This window comes from Salmo salar, chromosome ssa02, assembly GCF_905237065.1.
Source record: "Salmo salar chromosome ssa02, Ssal_v3.1, whole genome shotgun sequence".
NCBI lineage: Eukaryota > Metazoa > Chordata > Actinopteri > Salmoniformes > Salmonidae > Salmo > Salmo salar.
The window spans coordinates 52,697,828-52,715,406 of record NC_059443.1 but is presented as its reverse complement, the minus strand read 5'-3'; the positions used below and the strand labels follow the sequence as shown (position 1 = coordinate 52,715,406).

Genomic DNA, 17,579 nt, shown 5'->3' with positions numbered 1-17,579 from the left:
ATGTGCATGTGTCTGCTCAAACGGTCAGAAACAGACTCTATGAGGGTGGTATGAGGGCCCGACGTCCACAGGTGGGGGTTGTGCTTACAGCCCAACACCGTGCAGGACGTTTGGCATTTGCCAGAGAACACCAAGATTGGCAAATTCGCCACTTGCGCCCTGTGCTCTTCACAGATGAAAGCAGGTTCACACTGAGCACATGTGACAGACGTGACAGAGTCTGGAGACGCCGTGGAGAACGTTCTGCTGCCTGCAACATCCTCCAGCATGACCGGTTTGGCAGTGGGTCAGTCATGGTGTGGGGTGGCATTTCTTTGGGGGGCCGCACAGCCCTCCATGTGCTCGCCAGAGGTAGCCTGACTGCCATTAGGTACCGAGATGAGATCCTCAGACCCCTTGTGAGACCATATGCTGGTGCGGTTGGCCCTGGGTTCCTCCTAATGCAAGACAATGCTAAACCTCATGTGGCTGGAGTGTGTCAGCATTTCCTGCAATAGGAAGGCATTGATGCTATGGACTGGCCCGCCCGTTCCCCAGACCTGAATCCAATTGAGCACATATGGGACATCATGTCTCGCTCCATCCACCAATGCCACGTTGCACCACAGACTGTCCAGGAGTTGGCGGATGCTTTAGTCCAGGTCTGGGAGGAGATCCCTCAGGAGACCATCCGCCACCTCATCAGGAGCATGCCCAGGCGTTGTAGGGAGGTCATACAGGCACGTGGAGGCCACACACACTACTGAGCCTCATTTTGACTTGTTTTAAGGACATTACATCAAAGTTGGATCAGCCTGTAGTGTGGTTTTCCACTTTAATTTTGAGTGTGACTCCAAATCCAGACCTCCATGGGTTGATAAATTGGATTTCCATTGATTATTTTTGTGTGATTTTGTTGACAGCACATTCAACTATGTAAAGAAAAAAGTATTTAATAAGATTATTTCATTCATTCAGATCTAGGATGTGTTATTTTAGTGTTCCCTTTATTTTTTTGAGCAGTGTATTTTAATTCTAGGTTGTATGGCAGCAAAATAGGAAAAATTGCAAGGGGGGTGAATACTTTTGCAAGCCAATGTATGTTTTTTTTTAAAGGCAGCAAATGAGGCTGAATGAACTGTTTCGCTGCCAGACAAGGCTCCACTGAAAGCCAGGTGTAGCATTGGTAATGTGTTGGGACAGCTTTATGTAGGGCCTAACAGTTTGTGGGCACTGTTTGTCACCGTTATAGTGCAATTAATGTATTGTTTAGTGTGGTGTTGTGTTGTGTAGTGGCTTTGCTGGTATGCATCCCACATATTTCATTATGATATAATATTTAAGTGTGATTGGAAATTAATAATTGAATGGTTATGAAATAGTTAATAACTATGTGGAGTATTATGTTTACACGGTGACCTTTCAGTTCTGCAATAATTAAATTACGTTTCTTTTGAATCATGGCATATTACAATAAATTAATGAACTATGCCAGTAGATTATATTGCAGGGGCACAGGTTATTATTAAAGAGTAGAATGGTGATTTTCTATTCCCTCGCCTTGATGCTTGACAATGTCTGTGTATGTTGAGAAGCTCTTTCAGTGGCTATACATTTTCAATTAAAATATTTGAATCAAGAGCCACGTGTCATAGATTAATCAGTTAATTTGGGAAATTTGGATTGTGGATTGTTTCAAATTAAAATGATTGAGGATTATTATAGACCTAAAGAGAAGTATGCAGTACAGTATCTTTTCGTTGCTCAGTTGACCAGCTGCTTGAATGGGAGACCAAGTGATGGCTCACTCTTCTAACTGACCTAAAAGAAGCCCCCAATTTACTTGAGTCACTTTCTATTAAGGTATCTTTACGTTTACTCGAGTATGGCAATTGGGTTCTTTTTCCACCATTTACGACTACTCAGTATTACTACAGCCAGTGCAGATGGATTTGGATGCAGACTATTCTCCGCTTGTACATGTACTCTGGTATGCTCTGCTTCCCAAGCAGTGGAAAAACCAAAAGCTCTTGTTGCATGCTGGGTAATATTCGGAGAGAGAAGGGGCCAAAGTAGGATCATCATAACCGGCTGACTCAACCTAGTTTTTTCAGTCAGAGCGAAAACACTTTGCTGTCTTGTTTTAAGTCTGACAAGTGTCCACTTCATCTGAACCATGGGAATGAATGGTCAAGATCTTAAGGTATGCCGAAATGTTTATTGGTACACTGCCAACCAACCCGGATACGATGAGACTAGCTAAAGCAAGCTAGCGAGAGACGGGAGAAGAACTTGATAGATAGATAGCTAACAGTTAACGTTAGCTACAAATGTCAGTGTATTAGCAAGATAGCTAGCGTCATAACTACCTAGCTAGTTAGTTACTTTGTCACTTCTGTCCTCATATCGAATCAATGTAGAACAAATATTTTCATAATTTAGCTTATTGCTAGTTAGCTATCCATTCGCATAGGCTACCAGGTTGTTGATATTAGCTTGCTAGCTACGCCATTTGTGCTGGCTAGTGGTAGCTAACTACACAGGCTACGTATCTAGGCTAACAGCCAGCTAGCTAGCTATCCCCCTGCACTCCCCAGCTGATGGAGAGTACGGTGTATGCCAGCCATGGCCTGTTTTCCGTTCTAGCCTAAGCCTGGATGGCACGTATGGTAATTTAACTGTTAGTATAATGAAAATGATTTATTCAGCTAGCTAGTTAACTATCTGGTTAACGTAAGCTATTTGGCTAGCAACTAACTTGCTTTCAGTTTCTAGCTAGCTACCTAACCTGTCTTTGCTCGGCTAAAATTTTGTGAAATAGCTAGGTTGTGTGTAGTCGGCAACAAATTATCATAGGGAGGGTTGCGTGTTCTCTTTGTTTTGCTTTCCCAGAGGTTTCTAGATAGTGGTCTGTCATCACCTGTCAGTTTTAGGCTTGTTGAGTCTAATTTGGTGAATGAATAACTAGCTGGACAAGACATGGGGTTGGAGGACACCTGTTTCTGATGTGTCAATTAGTTAACAATGTTCTATTATAAACAGATTCATGTTGCATGAATGTTTTGACTCAAAACTGTACTTTCAGCGCTCTAGTCTGTATGCGAGTAAAGCACAATGTAGGCTTAAGAGTGCATTGTGCAAGTTCAGCCTTGAGCATCCAAAAAGAACATCAATATTTCTATGCCCTATGTCTGGTTTAGTGATGAATTCAAAATTGTCAAGGAAATGGATCACAGCTGGACAAAGAAATGGATCAGGCACAAAACGCCTAGGCCTATGCTCTAAATCTAATATTTCAAAAGGAGGCATTCTACATATCTTGACGGGCCTATGTCAATATACAAATACTACACACACACACACACACACACACACACAACCCTTAGGTCAATGCAAACACAAATTGGGTACAAAGTTCATTGGTTGAAGTAATTAGGCCAGTTTAGATAAACACAACAAATATTTGTACTGATAAAATAAATGGTAGCTCATTTTCAGTTCTCATTTGCTACTATTTAGGTAGGTCATAAGAAATGAGTGCTCAACATTGTCTTTCGGGCCTTTTCTACATCACAACACCACTTCGCCATTATCACTTAATTACTGTCAATTTGAAAACAATCTGTCCACTCTTAGCCTGGAGAGCCTTGGTAATTTAATTTGGGTTTAAGGCTGAAGCAACACACCAGACAAAGAAAACAGCCTAGATCCTAGACTCCCCCAGAGACGGCTTCTAGGTCTTTAGGCTAACACATTGTCGTTTTGTAAATTCTGACCTTTTAGCCTTCAGAAATGTGTTTTTAAGAGGGAAATAGTGTAATTTCTTGCATTTATATGCCCTTCATTGTTTGGTCACACTGACTAGTGTCTTTACCTTCTAGGTGTAACCTCAAGGCGTACTGTGACTGCTTTAGGACCATGGAGCCGGACGTGATCCGCATGTACTCCTCCTCCCCACCCCCAATGGAGGACGGAGCTGAGGAAGAGGATGATGAGTTTGGGGACTTTGGGGGCTTCTCTGGAGTTCCGACCAGCACCAGCTTCAATGAGTTTGACACCCCAGCGACCTTCAACCAGACCCCAGCCTTGGCTGCCACTTCACCACCTGAACTCCTCAACAATGGAGGGGTGGTTGGGTTGTCAAACCTCAGTTCAGGTCCCGTGGGAAGGGGTCCCGTGGTCAAGCGCTCCAACTCCAAGTCAAATGGTATTGTGCCGGGAGGCTGCCAGTACGATAGTCCTTTAGAGAGAACTGTGAATGTGGAGGAGTTAAAAAAGCTTGCCGACCACACTCGAGCCAATAATCATTCTACCTCCCTGGACATATCTGGGAGGGGTCAGACTGACAACGTAGACAAGCCTGTCGATTGCAATGGTGGGGTCCCGGAAGTTCTGACCAACGGCTTTGCTACTTTTGAAATAAAGGGAATCACATCTTTGCAGAATTCGATCCGCTCTAAAAAGAAAGGAACCACCACAGAGTGTATAGATGACTGCCCTCCCAGCAGCCCTGAGGACGACTTTGCGGATTTCTCTGCTTTTTCTAATGCAGACGTTCAAGGACACTCCAGCGAGGTGACAAACCGCACCAGCGAGAACTTGGACAATCACAACCGGGACGAACGGCTGGCAGAGGACGCCTGCCAGCAACAGAGGCAGCAGGAGCACTCTAATGTAGAGCAGGGAATCAGGTCAGGGGACGTCGTCAGGGACACTCCCATTACAACTGGATCCAACGACATCGCTGGCTCTGATTCTCTATCGCACCTTGCTGAGGCTCGATACACTGACGAAGGCTTGAGCAACGGGGACGGGGGCTTTCAAAGAGACACTGCTAACTCTGAGCAAAGGAACGTAGAGCCGGACTTTGCACACAAGCACTCTGCTACTGAGGTGATTGTTAGTGAGGATTCTACCCAAGAGGTGGTTTGTGGCGAAGACTCTGTCTCCAAGGCACTTTATGTTGACGAACCGGTTGCCCAGAACGGTGTGGATTTGGAGCAGTCGGAAGAGGAGGCGGAAGAAGAGAAGGCAGATGTCAGTGAAAACAGGGGTTTGCCCGATACAGACGATGAAGATGGGAATGGCGAGCAAGCAGACGAGAAGCCTGGGTCCGGAAACGAAACAGAAACGGAGACTGAAACGTCTTTCGGCCGACCGCTGTCCACGGATGCCCTTGAGGAGTACGGCGACATCAGCACAACGGGCTCTGTGCCCTCGCCGCTGCTCCAAGAGGAGACGGCCACACCTGCCGACCACAGCCAACTGCTGGAGGACGATGACGGTGAAGACTTTGGTGACTTTGGAGACTTCGGGGATGTGGGCTCTTTTAGCGGACAGGGCTTTGCTGACTTTGACCAGCCAGAGTTGCAACTAGAGGAACAACCTGCACGTCCCACACAGGAACTAGTGGACGACGACAAAGACTTTGGTGAATTTGACGCCCCCAACAGCCACATTGGTGGTGGGAAGGAAATTGAGAATGAAGATGGGGGGAAGTTTGCGGATTTTCCCGGCAGCAACAGTTTTGCCGACTTTAGCTCAGCTCCTGTTGGTGCGGACCCTGATGCAGATGCTGGTTGGAATGCCTTTGATGAGCCTGAACAGGGTCAAGGGGAAGGCGATTCCTGGGCTGCATTTGGAGAGGAGCCAACCACCAATGCTCCTTTGGAAACGGGTGAAGACGAGTGGCAGGAGAGTGAACCTGTAGCAGCCCGTCCATCCAGCAGCCATCAGATCAGTAGAAGAGACAGTCAGTCTGTAAGTTTTTCTGTGCGAGTTTGACCACCCAGGGTTTGAACTCGGTTCTCCTGCGCACCACAATAACATATTACGCCTCTGAGCTAAAGGCAAGAGAACTCCTCACGCAAGTGTGTTTCTGAACCACCTCTGTAGCATTCAGAAATGTAGCATACTTGACAGGAAAGTAGTGGTGTTTTAAAAACCCCTCTTTCAGTAATCGAAGGTGCCCTATTGAATGTTGTTGTATTGCACTATCCAGGAAAAGTATGCTCAATGACACTTTTAGGGAAATTCTGACGCTCTCATGACGTTTATCACTAGAGTAGTAGAGAGCCGTACACCTGCCCTCCCTTAGGAATGTGACCAGGCAGGGAATTCCACCTTTTCAAGTACATACCATTTAACAATGCCTTGTCCTTGCTATTGGAGTCAAGCGCTACAATTTATTAAAGATTTGAAATGTGTTGATTGAATCACATCAGTGTCAGTCATTGTTGGACATAATAGAATACAGCTTTATTGTCTATCGAAACAGAAATTAATATTTGAGCTGTCTATTGTATTGTGCATCCCCTGTCCAGCAATGCAGGCTAACTGCCAGCTGCCACACGTGGTAACAGAAGACTTATTCAACCTGTATCTTATTCAACAATATTGATTGTTATTACGTGTTTGTTATATCACTGAACCAGTCTTATTCAACAATGTTGGTCGTTATCATGTGTTTGTTATACCAGGCGGTGCTGTGCAGTCGGCTGGAGAAGCTTTTTCTGGAAATTTTCCCCGACGCACCTGCTCCGCAGGTGAGGGTGGAGGTGGTCCCCCTCAAAACCCTGCTGGAGCCTCCTGCGAGGTTACAGCAGGAAGAGCATGAAATTATGAGTGGTGTGCCAGACAATGGGTGAGAGAAATACCTCCCTTTTTAATTAGGGGTGGGACGATATCAGTATTGTATGGAAAATATTGTGTACTATGGCTTGGAAAATAAACAAATGTGACTGGATGACAACATAATGACGTTTGTTTCCAACATTAGGGCTGTTTTCCTAAAGCAATTAAACCGCTTCGTGTTTTGTTTCCTTGCCATGATACTAACGAGTATCGGGATGCTAGTTTTGTCTCAACCCTAATATCCCATAACTACACACAATCTCATCAATACACAGAAAGACTGGTTTGCTCTCTTTTTTATACAACAGAAATATACTGTTACTGTGTCTGTATACTATGCAGTCAAGAATATTTGCGTACTACTGTGACGCATTTTCTTTTAACGTTCCTGCTTTGTCATCGGTGTCCGTTGCTACAGGGCCGGGGGGGACGTGTTGTGGAGGCAACTGCTGGACATCCACGAGGCATTTGGCCTGCGGCACCAGTGGGGCGGCTCGCACAGCAACAAGACACTACTCTGCTCCCTGGGCATCGACATTAGAAACATTGTGAGTTCTGCGGCCAGTCAGAAGTCATCACATTGACTGTATCCCAAATGCCACCCTATTCCCTATATAGTGCACTACTTTTGACCAGAGCACATAGGGTGCCATTTGGGACATGCCATTCTCCCCCTTTCTGTGACCTTGTCTTTTTTTATTAATGGCTCTGTGAAAAAAAACACTAACTGTGATTGTATTTCAGATGTATTGCGAGAATGTTTTGACTTTTCGTCTGTCAAATGGAAAAAGGCTGTTTGTAAGACTATTTGCAGCAGAGAGAGGAGGAATGATTGTGAAATGTGTTCTGTGTTTCCCCATAGCTGTTCACAGGTCAGAAGAAGCAGCCAGTGATAGTTCCCATGTATGCTGCCAGCCTGGTGAGTTAACTATACGCTGCAAGGATGTATTCATCTCCCCCTTCAAACCACCCACTCGCTCCCTCAATTGTTTTTGCCCTTCTCGAGGAAACGGACCAAGAGACAAATGAACTCAGGGATTATAAAATAAAACATTTTCTGGTGACATTTTTGTCAACTGGTTGCAAAATGTTTTTTACTGACACGTCCTACAAATGTATGGTTGCAACATTCTGGGAACCTTCCCAAAATTCCCAGGTTTTAACCAGAATTGTTCAACCCTATACACATACCATTATTTAGTACGTTTAGGATGTAACCCTGCCTCTCTGTTACCTAGGGCATGCTGGAACCCACCAAAGAGCCAGTAAAACCCATATCAGCGGCAGAGATGATCACGTCCATAGCACAACAAGTACCTCCAGTGGCCCCAGCAGAGATCATAAGCACTAGTCTACCAGACACAGCCCAGGTTGGACTCCTACATTGAATCACTATGGTCCTTTTGGGGCACAATGTTTGGAATTTAGATCTTTTATGTTTTGTGATTTTTCAGGCCTTTTTAGATGCATTTCTTCTCATCAGTAGTCATATGAGTATATACCAGGGCTCTCCAACCCTGATCCTGGAGAGCTACCATCCTGTAGCTTTTCAACCCTAATCTAGCACACCTGATTCTAATAATTAGTTGGTTGATCAGCAGAACCAGGTTAGTTACAACTGGGGTTGGAGCGAAAACCTAGAGGAGGGTTGCTCTCCAGGAACAGGGTTGGAGACCCCTGGTGGTATATACTGTATTGCAGAGGAGGCTGGTGGGAGGAGCTATATGAGAACGGGCTCATTGTAATGACTGGAATGGCATAAATGGAACCGTGTCAAACATATGGATCCACATGTTTGACTCTGTTCCCTTATTCCATTTCAGCCTTTACAATGAGCCCGTCCTCCTATAGCTCCTCCCACCAGCCTCCGCTGCTGTATTGGCTGTAAGGCCAATTGTCACAACTGTATACAATGAATGTAGAGTGTGTGTTTTTATGTGTTCTACAGTAATTGGTTTAATGTACAACCTGAGGTGCTTTTCAAACAAGTTGGATAAATTATTATGCTAGGGCAGGTATTCCCAAACTTGGGTACGTGCAATGCCGTCGGGGCTACGCCAAATAAAAATGTGCAACTTTTTTTTTTTTTTATTCTTCACATTTTCAAACAGTACATTTATATTTTCCAACGGGGCTATACATTTGAGTGATTTATTTATTTCTTTTTCTCCGTCTGAGTAGCCTCGTTTCACTGCCACAAATAAAATTAAACCATCTAGTGTTCAGCGAAATAACAACACAATGTCAAATACAGGTAGCCTAGTCAAATAATTAACAACCAATCACATTCTGTTACTCTCTCACGAGAAACCTTCACTCTTGCACAGACATTTAGAAACTAAACATGACAATTTGAAAAATAAGCCACGGGATTTTTTTGAGTGAGAATAAAGACGACTTTCGAGTAGTAAGACATGTATAAAAGCAACAGATAACATTAATAAGAAGGGGCTAGAAGCGTCTTATATGGTGTGCTACCGAGTGGCTAGGACAGGCAAGCCCCATACTATTGTGGAGGACTTCATTCTTCCTGCTGCCGTGGATATGGCTGGGACAATAGGCCAAAAAAACTTCACAGACAATTCCTTCAAATAACACTGTTTCACGACACATCAGTGACATGGCAGGGGATGTTTTGAAACAATTACTGCTTCGCATACAAGCCAGTGAATTATATGCGTTACAGCTGGATGTGTCAAAAGACGTGATGGGCCTGGCACAGCTCCTGGTATATATCCGTTACGTTTATGGGGGGTCAATTAAGGAAGACATCCTCTTCTGCAAACCAAGACAATATGAGAGGATATTTTTTAAGTACTGGACAGCTTTGTGACATCAAATGGACTTTGGTGGTCAAGATGTGTTGGTATCTGTACTGATGGCACAAAAGCCATGACAGGGAGACATAGTGGAGTGGTAATGCGCGTGCAAGCAGTTGCTCCCGACGCCACTTGGGTACACTGCAGCATCCACCGAGAGGCTCTTGCTGCCAAGGGAATGCCTGACAGCTTGAAAGACGTTTTGGACAGTACAGTGAAAATGGTTAACTTTGTTAAAACAAGGCCCCTGAACTTGTGTATTTTCTACATTATGCAGTGATATGGGCAGCGACCATGTAACGCTTTTACAATGTACAGAAGTGCGCTGGTTATCAAGGGGCAAAGTATAGACATGTTTTTTGAATTGAGAGATGAGCTTAAAGTTTTCTTTACTGACCATAATTTTCACTTGTCTGACCGCTTGCATGATGACGAGTTTCCCACACGACTGGCCTATCTGGGTGATGTTTTTTCTCACCTGAATGATCTGAATCTAGGATTACAGGGATCTTCCGCAACTATATTCAATGTGCGGGACATAATTGAGGCTATGATTAAGAAGTTGGAGCTCTTTTCTGTCTGCATTAACAAGGACATCACACAGGTCCTTCCATGATTGTTTGTGTGCAAATGAACTCAAGCTTACGGACAATGTCAAATGTGAAATAGTTTACCTGAGTGAGCTGAGTGCGCAATTACGCAGGTATTTTCCCGAAACGGACAACACAAACAACTGGATTCGTTATCCTGTTCATGCCCTGCCTCCAGTACACTTACCGATATCTGAACAAGAGAGCTTCATCGAAATTGCAACAAGCGGTTGCATGTAATTGAATCAGAAGCCACTGCCAGATTTCTGGATAGGGCTGCGCTCAGAGTATCCGGCCTTGGAAAATCGCGCTGTTAAGACAGTGATGTCCCTTGCAACCACGTATCTATGTGAGAGTGGATTCTAAATACAGGCACAGACTGTGTGTGGAAAATGATTTAAGACTGACTCTCTCCAATACAGCATTGCAGCGTTATGTGCATCCTTTCAAGCACACCCTTTCTTTTTAACCTGTGGTGAGTTATTCACCATTTATGATGAACAAACAAGTTTTATGTAAGATGGCTAAATAAAGAGCAAAATTATTGATTATTATTATTTGTGCCCTGGTTCTAGAAGAGCTCTTTGTCACTTCCCACAAGCCGGGTTGTGACACAAAAACACTCATTCTTATGTTTAATAAATGTATCATATAGTGTGTGTTGCAGGCTTACAATGATGGCAAAAAAAAACATTTGAGAGTGCGCTGACCCTGGTGCTAGAGGGGGTACGCAGCTGGAGGTTGAATGTTTTGAAGGGGTACGGGACTATAAAAAGTTTGGGAACCACTGGGCTAGAGAATACTAAGGTTGAGTTCCTGCCTCACAAGATGCACAGGCATTGCATCAACCAATGGTAGCGTGCCACGTCATCGACTGTGCAGCCGGGCATCAGATGGCTCTGTCATGGGTTGCGTTCCCCTGCTGGGACGTTACATGCATCATCCAATGGTTGGGTGCCACATCTTCGACTGTGTCATCGACTGACAGATTGCTATAACATATGATGTTGGTTAGCTGATACATAAAATACCTATCCAGGCATTGTAATATTTGGCAAGCGTCAGCAACGCCTTGGCAGAGAAACGTGCCCATGAATTGGTAAGCTGATTTGTTAAATACCTATCCAGGCGTTGTAAGATATGGCATTGGTCCGCAATGTAGTCTGGTAGGAACTCAACCTTAGACTGCTGAGTTGTTATAAGGGTAGAAGCAAGTGGAGGCTGCTGAGGGAAGGATGGCTCATATTAATGACTGGAACAGAGTGAATGGAAGGCCAAGTGTTTGATGTACCAAGTGTTTGATGTATTTGATACCGTTCCACTGATTCCTCGAGCCCGTCCTCCCTAATTAAGTTGCCACTAACCTCCTGTGGTAGAAGCAGACCATTAGCAGGCTTCCTGACCACCTGCATAGGCAAATCACCTGTTGACAAAGCTGTTCACTTTTACTGAGTGTCACCACCCTCTTCTGAGCTTGTTTGTTCCTCCTCACCAGGAAGTGCTCCCGCCCGTCCAGTTTGACTGGAGCAGCAGTGGCCTTACTAACCCCCTGGACGGTAGGTCCCTCCCCCAAACCACCTGCTGAGATAATGAACCATTGTCCCCATTGGCTCTATCTAGAGCTAGCCTATTCCTTTTTTCCACCACTCCATCTGTTTTGTCCAAACACACAAGCAGCCTAGACCTCTTTTTGCCTGATGTCTTCCATTAACTTCCATTGGACAACATCATTTTATGTTTACTTCATCAACCATTGGTCATTACATGTTATAGTTTTACACAGAGTTACGTGAATTTTGTTTTAAAGACTATAGTATAAGATTACAGCCAATTCTTATCCACATGCTCCAAGTTTTTGTGTATTTCATTGCCATATTGGACCATTTCTGATTTCAGTTGTCATATCCACATGCATAAAATATATTTATCTCATCAAATCTTCTCCTTATGCCTTTTGTTGTTAGCAACAAATCATTTAGGTAAATTGCAAAATAATTTGTTCTGCACGGTTCATGCTACAAAGCCATGATGGCCATTCATGCTTCAAAATGTCAATGCAGATTTTTCATTAACCTCTAGATAGAATCTCACAGCATTTTCTCATTAACACAGCTACGTCAGTTAGCTTGCCCTGGGTCATGTTCATTAGGCATCAAATGGAATAAAACGGGGGGACTACCTGAATTTAAGAAACTCCTGGAGTTTCATATTTTTCAGTTGCAAAATGTTTTCAAACCTTTCGCGCCTACTGAACACGACCCCTGTGCTTTCTTTGTAACTAATAATAATGACCAGCTCAGCTGCATGTCTTTTTAAGTGCGTCTCTTTCCTGACTTCTTCTCTGTGTTATAACCCACTGCCGCCTCGGTCTGCCTGTCCGCTATGTTGAATGTCAAGCGAGCGGAGGCTCGTCTCTGCTCAACCTCGATTTCTTTGGGCCCGTGGAGGACTCTGGCCCTAGCAGCTCCACCTCCATCCCAGGTCAGCACAGGAAACTCCAACCCCCTGACTGCCAGATTCTTTTTTCATAAACTTGTCTGAATCCCAAATTGACCGTTTGCCTCTACACCCTATGCAGAGACCGGAGAGGATTGGATAGGGGAAAAACAATACAGTGTTAATTCCACCTATCTAATCATAAGGCAAGGTTGACCTACTATCATATATGGCTTACACCGATTGAATCCTCAGGGATCTTCACAGGTACACAGGGTGTAGAGGTCTAGGAGTCCATTTGGGATAAGGCCTTTCCCCGATTCCTTGTGTCCTCTTACCTCTGTCAAAATGCACTGGGGGAGGTCAGAGAGGAGGAAGCTTGGATCTTCCCCAATGAGTTTTGGGAAAGAGGCGAGGACTGAAGGATGATGCGAGGAATGATGATTATGAAAGAGCCTCTGCCGTACTCAGTTTTCTCTTCTACTATTTGTTTTAGATTTCTTCTGGTCTTTGCTAAGATACTGACCTCACTAAATCAAGGTTTTATTTTGTCTGTGTGTTAATATTACCAATTGAATCAAACCCTGAATCAGAATATCTACCAAAATATTTGGGAATTGGCTACACTGAAGTTTAATAAAGTGCACCCCCCTCCCTTGTACTGAGTGGAATAGTAGACCGTGTAGCTCCCTATTCCCTATATAGTGTACAACTTTTGACCAAAGTAGTGCACTATATAGGGGATAGGCTGCCATTTGGGACATATCCAATATAATGTGTTTGTGTGGTTAGGTGTGGACCCGGAGCTGTATGAGCTAACCACCGCTAAACTGGACTCCAGTGGCTCTGGGACCCGTGTGGCTGACGCCTTTGCCCGCCTTATGTCTACTATGGAGAAGACCAGCACCTCTACCAGGTTGGTCTATTTCTGCACCTCAAAAAAAATTCGGGGGGAAGGTGCTTGAAATGAACCCCCCCCCCTTAAAAAAAAAATCTACTTTCATAAATCATATCTTGAAATTCATAACATACTAACTGCCTCTGTAGCACACATTTTTACGCAAGCTACTTACAGTGCCTCCTAAAGACATGATTGACATAGGGAAAAGAGTATGGGCTATCAGCTGAACGTTGATGACTGGTGTAAATCTGCTAGTTAGGTAGCTCAATTATTATTTTACTCATTGTGATTTAACTTCAATACTCTTAATAACTTCATAATATAGCCTAATATTCATAATCTTCTAACTCATGATAAATGGCTGGCTGGCTAGTGGCTTGTGTGGATATTTTAGTATATGGTGTTTAGTTAGAATCTAGACTACCTGTGTGTTCAGTGCTTAATTTGTAAATTAGGAGGTGCCGGAACAAAAAGTGAGTGCGGGGGGTGACCTGGGACCTCTGAGGTACCAGAGCGCATTATATATATTTTGTAGCCTTTTTTATGATAAAGTATTGCCTGCGTATCATTGTATTTACGTAGTGGCATAGAGCAGTAGAGGCGCTTACAGAAGTTGCACACATGGGGACCATTTTTAGTAGACTAGGGTCTGAGAGATGATGTGCCTTTTTTATAAACACATTTCATGCAATTCTACATAATTTTAGATGGCTGGTGGCAGTCTTTTTTACATATCGCACAAATTATTAAATTGACAGGCTACTAAACTGAGCATCAGAGATCAATAAAAATGACCTTGTCTTGAATCCATCAATAGCTTAGGACTAGGTGAATGGAGATACATTTGTACAATATGAGGAGGAAATTATAGTCCTAAAACGGGGTGGCGAACTTGACGACTTGGTGCGGTGGGTTCAAAAACGAAATAAAAGGGCAATTGGCGAGTGGGAGGGAAAAGGGGGGGCAGGTGATCAGGCACAGGTAGACCGCTATCTGAGCACATGCCTGTATGCATGACTAAGTCGCTTTGGATCAAAACGTCTGCTAAATGGCATATATTATAAATGGCACCCTATTCCCTTTATAGTGCACTACCTTTCACCAAAAGTAGTGCACTATAAAGGGAATAGGGTGCCATTTGGGATGTGACCAGAGTCAATTGCACCCCCTTGGAGATGAGAATAGCAAAACAATACAAATCTAACACAACCATCATCTCACTCCCAAACATTAAATCAAGTTTTATTTGTCACATGCGCCGAATACAACTGGTGTAGACTTTACAGTGAAATGCTTGCTTACGTGCCATTCCCAACAATGCAGAGTTTAAAAAAGAAAGTAGTAACACAAGGAATAGAATGGAGATATATACAGGGAGTACCAGATCAGTGTGCAGTAATTGGGTAAGCAATGATGCTATAAAGAGGATAACATTAATATATTTGCCATTAGTTAGAGCTAATACTTTTAAGTCAAAAGTTAGTTAAATGGTGAACAGACACAACCCTGGTATTTATAGACATGCATGGCTGGAATGGCTTTAATTGAACCATCTAGTGGGGACCCTTTGAAACAGTTGGTCTACTAGATGGAGACAGATTTTCTAACGTCACTGTCGGAAGCCCTTACATTTAATTTGTTTTAATTTCATTTTTAATTTACCCTTTATTGAACTAGGCAAGTCAGTTAAGAACAAATTCTTATTTACAATGTCAGCCAAAACCCGGGCGACACTGGGCCTATTGTGCGCCGCCCTATGGGACTCCCAATCAAGGCCGGATGTGATACAGCCTGGATTCGAACCAGGGACTGTAATGATGCCTCTTGTACTGAGATGCAGTGCCTTAGACCGCTGCGCCACTCAGGAGCGCTAAAAATAGTCCACCCCAGATGGGACTCGAACCCACAATCCCTGGCATAGGAGGCCAGTGCCTTATCCATTAGGCCACTGGGGTGCGTGCATAAGTATGCAGACATGATGCATATGAGGGCTAGACAAACACATCTGTAGTAGCAGCCATAGAGAGCTTGCTACATCTTGGCTTTCTCAATTCTCTTTCCTTGATTCCTCGTGTTCCCTTTTTCTCCCCTCTGACCTTCTCCAATGCGTCTTGAGAAGGTGAGGAAAGACACATGAGAAAGAGGCGAAGACCATTAGAATCTGACTGTGGCTCATTCATTTAGTGAAGGGGGACGGATGAAGGAATGTGTTCCTATTCCATTTGCACCTTGGTCAAAAGTAATGCACCACAAAGGGAATATGGTGCTATTTGGGATACATTGTGTGTGTGTGTGTTCTCCAATAAAAATGGTGTCCCTCTCCTCTCTGACTCTGCAGAAAGCCCCGGAAAGAGGAGAACCTAAGTGAGGAGACGTTGAAGGTGATTGCAGGGCTACCAGACCTGTCCTTCATGCAGGCCAAGGTGCTGATGTTCCCCACCACGCTGACCCCCCTGGGCTGCTCCTCTGACCCTGACCCCACACTCGACTGATCCGCCCGAACACCATCAATGCCCTCCTCTTCTCCTCCTCATCACTGTCTGTCATTCTATCACTATATCATGAAGTTATCCTTTTTTGCTTCCATGCCATCATCCTTTTGTCATTTTCTCCCTTTTTATTTGTTCTTTTCAGTTTTAATCTTTTTAATTAAGTGAAGCATTTACCGACTTGTCCTTGTGAATGGAGAATGTTTAGTCAGACCTGGACTAGGCTAAGCCTGTAAAGCGAAGCTTTGTCAATAGCAGAGCAAGAGAACATATTAAAGCAGTTTAACTTCTAGATCAAGGTCCTAGAGAGAGGCCGCTTGTTTATGATAGGAGAATCAATGTGTACATAATCAGGGACGAATTGTGTTGGTTTTCGAAGGTGGCTTTTACGTTTCTCATTGTGGTGGGCGTGTGTCAATGTTTGTCTTTGTGAGGAAATGAAACACTGGTTGAACCTCTTCAAAGCGAGGCTTGAATAAAGTGAAGTGGGATATACACTGAGTGTAGAAACCATTAGGAACACTTTCCTAATATTGAGTTGCACCTCCTTTTGCCCTCAGAACAGCCTCAATTCATCGGGTTATGGACTCTACAAGGTGTCGAAAGCGTTCCACAGGGATGCTGGCCCAATGCATCCCACAGTTGTCAAGTTGACTGGCACCCATATACACAATCCATGTCTCAATTGTCTCCAGGCTTAAAAATCCTTCTTTAACATTTCATCTACACTGATGGAAGTGGATTTAACAAGTGACATCAATAAGGGATCATAGCTTTCACTTGTATTCACCTGGTCAGTCTGTCATGGAAAGAGCAGGTAGTCCTAATGTTTTGTACACTTAGTGTGTGTGTGTGTATGTATGTATATATATATATATACACACACACACACACACACACACACACACACGTGTGTGTGACTTGAAACCACACTGCCTGCGAAATCCAGCTGAATGTTTTTTTTCCCCCTTGTGTTAATGTCCTTTTTTTTTTGTCCTTTTACACAAGGCCTAGATTTGATTCTTAACCCATGGCTAAAACTGCGCTGTTAATGTATGCTCATTCGTTAAGCGATTTAACTGTAGCCAGTTTTTATTATGTCTCCCATTGGTGTAGTCCAACAGCCATGAAAATGGCGCTATGTCACAGACGACTGCGTTTTGTGTTGAATTCTATTCTTGGAGCTTTATTCTGTTTTGTGGACGGGTGGTAAAAAGAGGGGAATCATGGTTTAAACCACTGACAGATAGTCATTCATATAATTTCAATCGTTATATCAGTATAGCTGGTCTGAGTGAAGGTCAGCCTACATTACAAGGGAATAAGGGACCAATTTCTGCTTCCATGTGTCTGGTTATACACTTATGAAGTTTTTTTTGTTTGTTTTGCTGACATTTACCAATTTTCTTTTGTTATACCACTGTCAACCTGTTCCCAGGAGGATTTTGCACATTGTAAAGATAAAATGGATGTAATCATAGTTCACTGTGGCTTTAGACTGTGTACTATGGACTGTAAAATGTATGGGGAAAATTCCTATGGAAAAAATGAATGACTTGAAGAGCCTGTGAAAAGGTTAACATGCATGTCCGGGTTCTTTTCAGACTTTAAGTGTGTAAATTTACTTTTAGTGTACACAAGAAATTAAAATAATTTAAGAGAAAGTGCTCAGTGGTCCTTCATGCTTCATTATTTCTCCACAAGGAATGAATGAACAATGAATTCATACAAA

The 17,579-nt window shown here is 43.6% G+C and overlaps 1 protein-coding gene and 1 non-coding gene across 4 annotated transcripts; one reads left to right on the top strand and one right to left on the bottom strand.

Annotated features, from left to right (window-relative positions):
* Window positions 1–1,974: 1,974 nt before the first annotated feature.
* LOC106585894 (aftiphilin) lies at window positions 1,975–17,514 on the top strand. Of its 3 annotated transcripts, none has more exons than XM_014172621.2 (10): window positions 1,975–2,182; window positions 3,861–5,739; window positions 6,459–6,622; window positions 7,031–7,160; window positions 7,475–7,531; window positions 7,851–7,982; window positions 11,517–11,577; window positions 12,419–12,502; window positions 13,250–13,373; window positions 15,697–17,514. In XM_014172621.2, the coding sequence occupies exons 1-10, from the start codon at window positions 2,166–2,168 to the stop codon at window positions 15,848–15,850; spliced, it is 2,802 nt and encodes a 933-aa protein (XP_014028096.2). In that variant the 5' UTR covers window positions 1,975–2,165; the 3' UTR covers window positions 15,851–17,514. The 3 variants fall into 3 exon arrangements, with proteins under 3 accessions (XP_014028096.2, XP_014028106.2, XP_045561779.1); XM_045705823.1 differs by lacking the exon at window positions 1,975–2,182 and adding an exon at window positions 2,327–2,648; XM_014172631.2 differs by lacking the exon at window positions 12,419–12,502.
* On the bottom strand, window positions 15,241–15,313 carry trnar-ccu (transfer RNA arginine (anticodon CCU)). The gene has a single exon. It is a non-coding gene; the product is annotated as a tRNA-Arg (tRNA).
* Window positions 17,515–17,579: the final 65 nt, after the last annotated feature.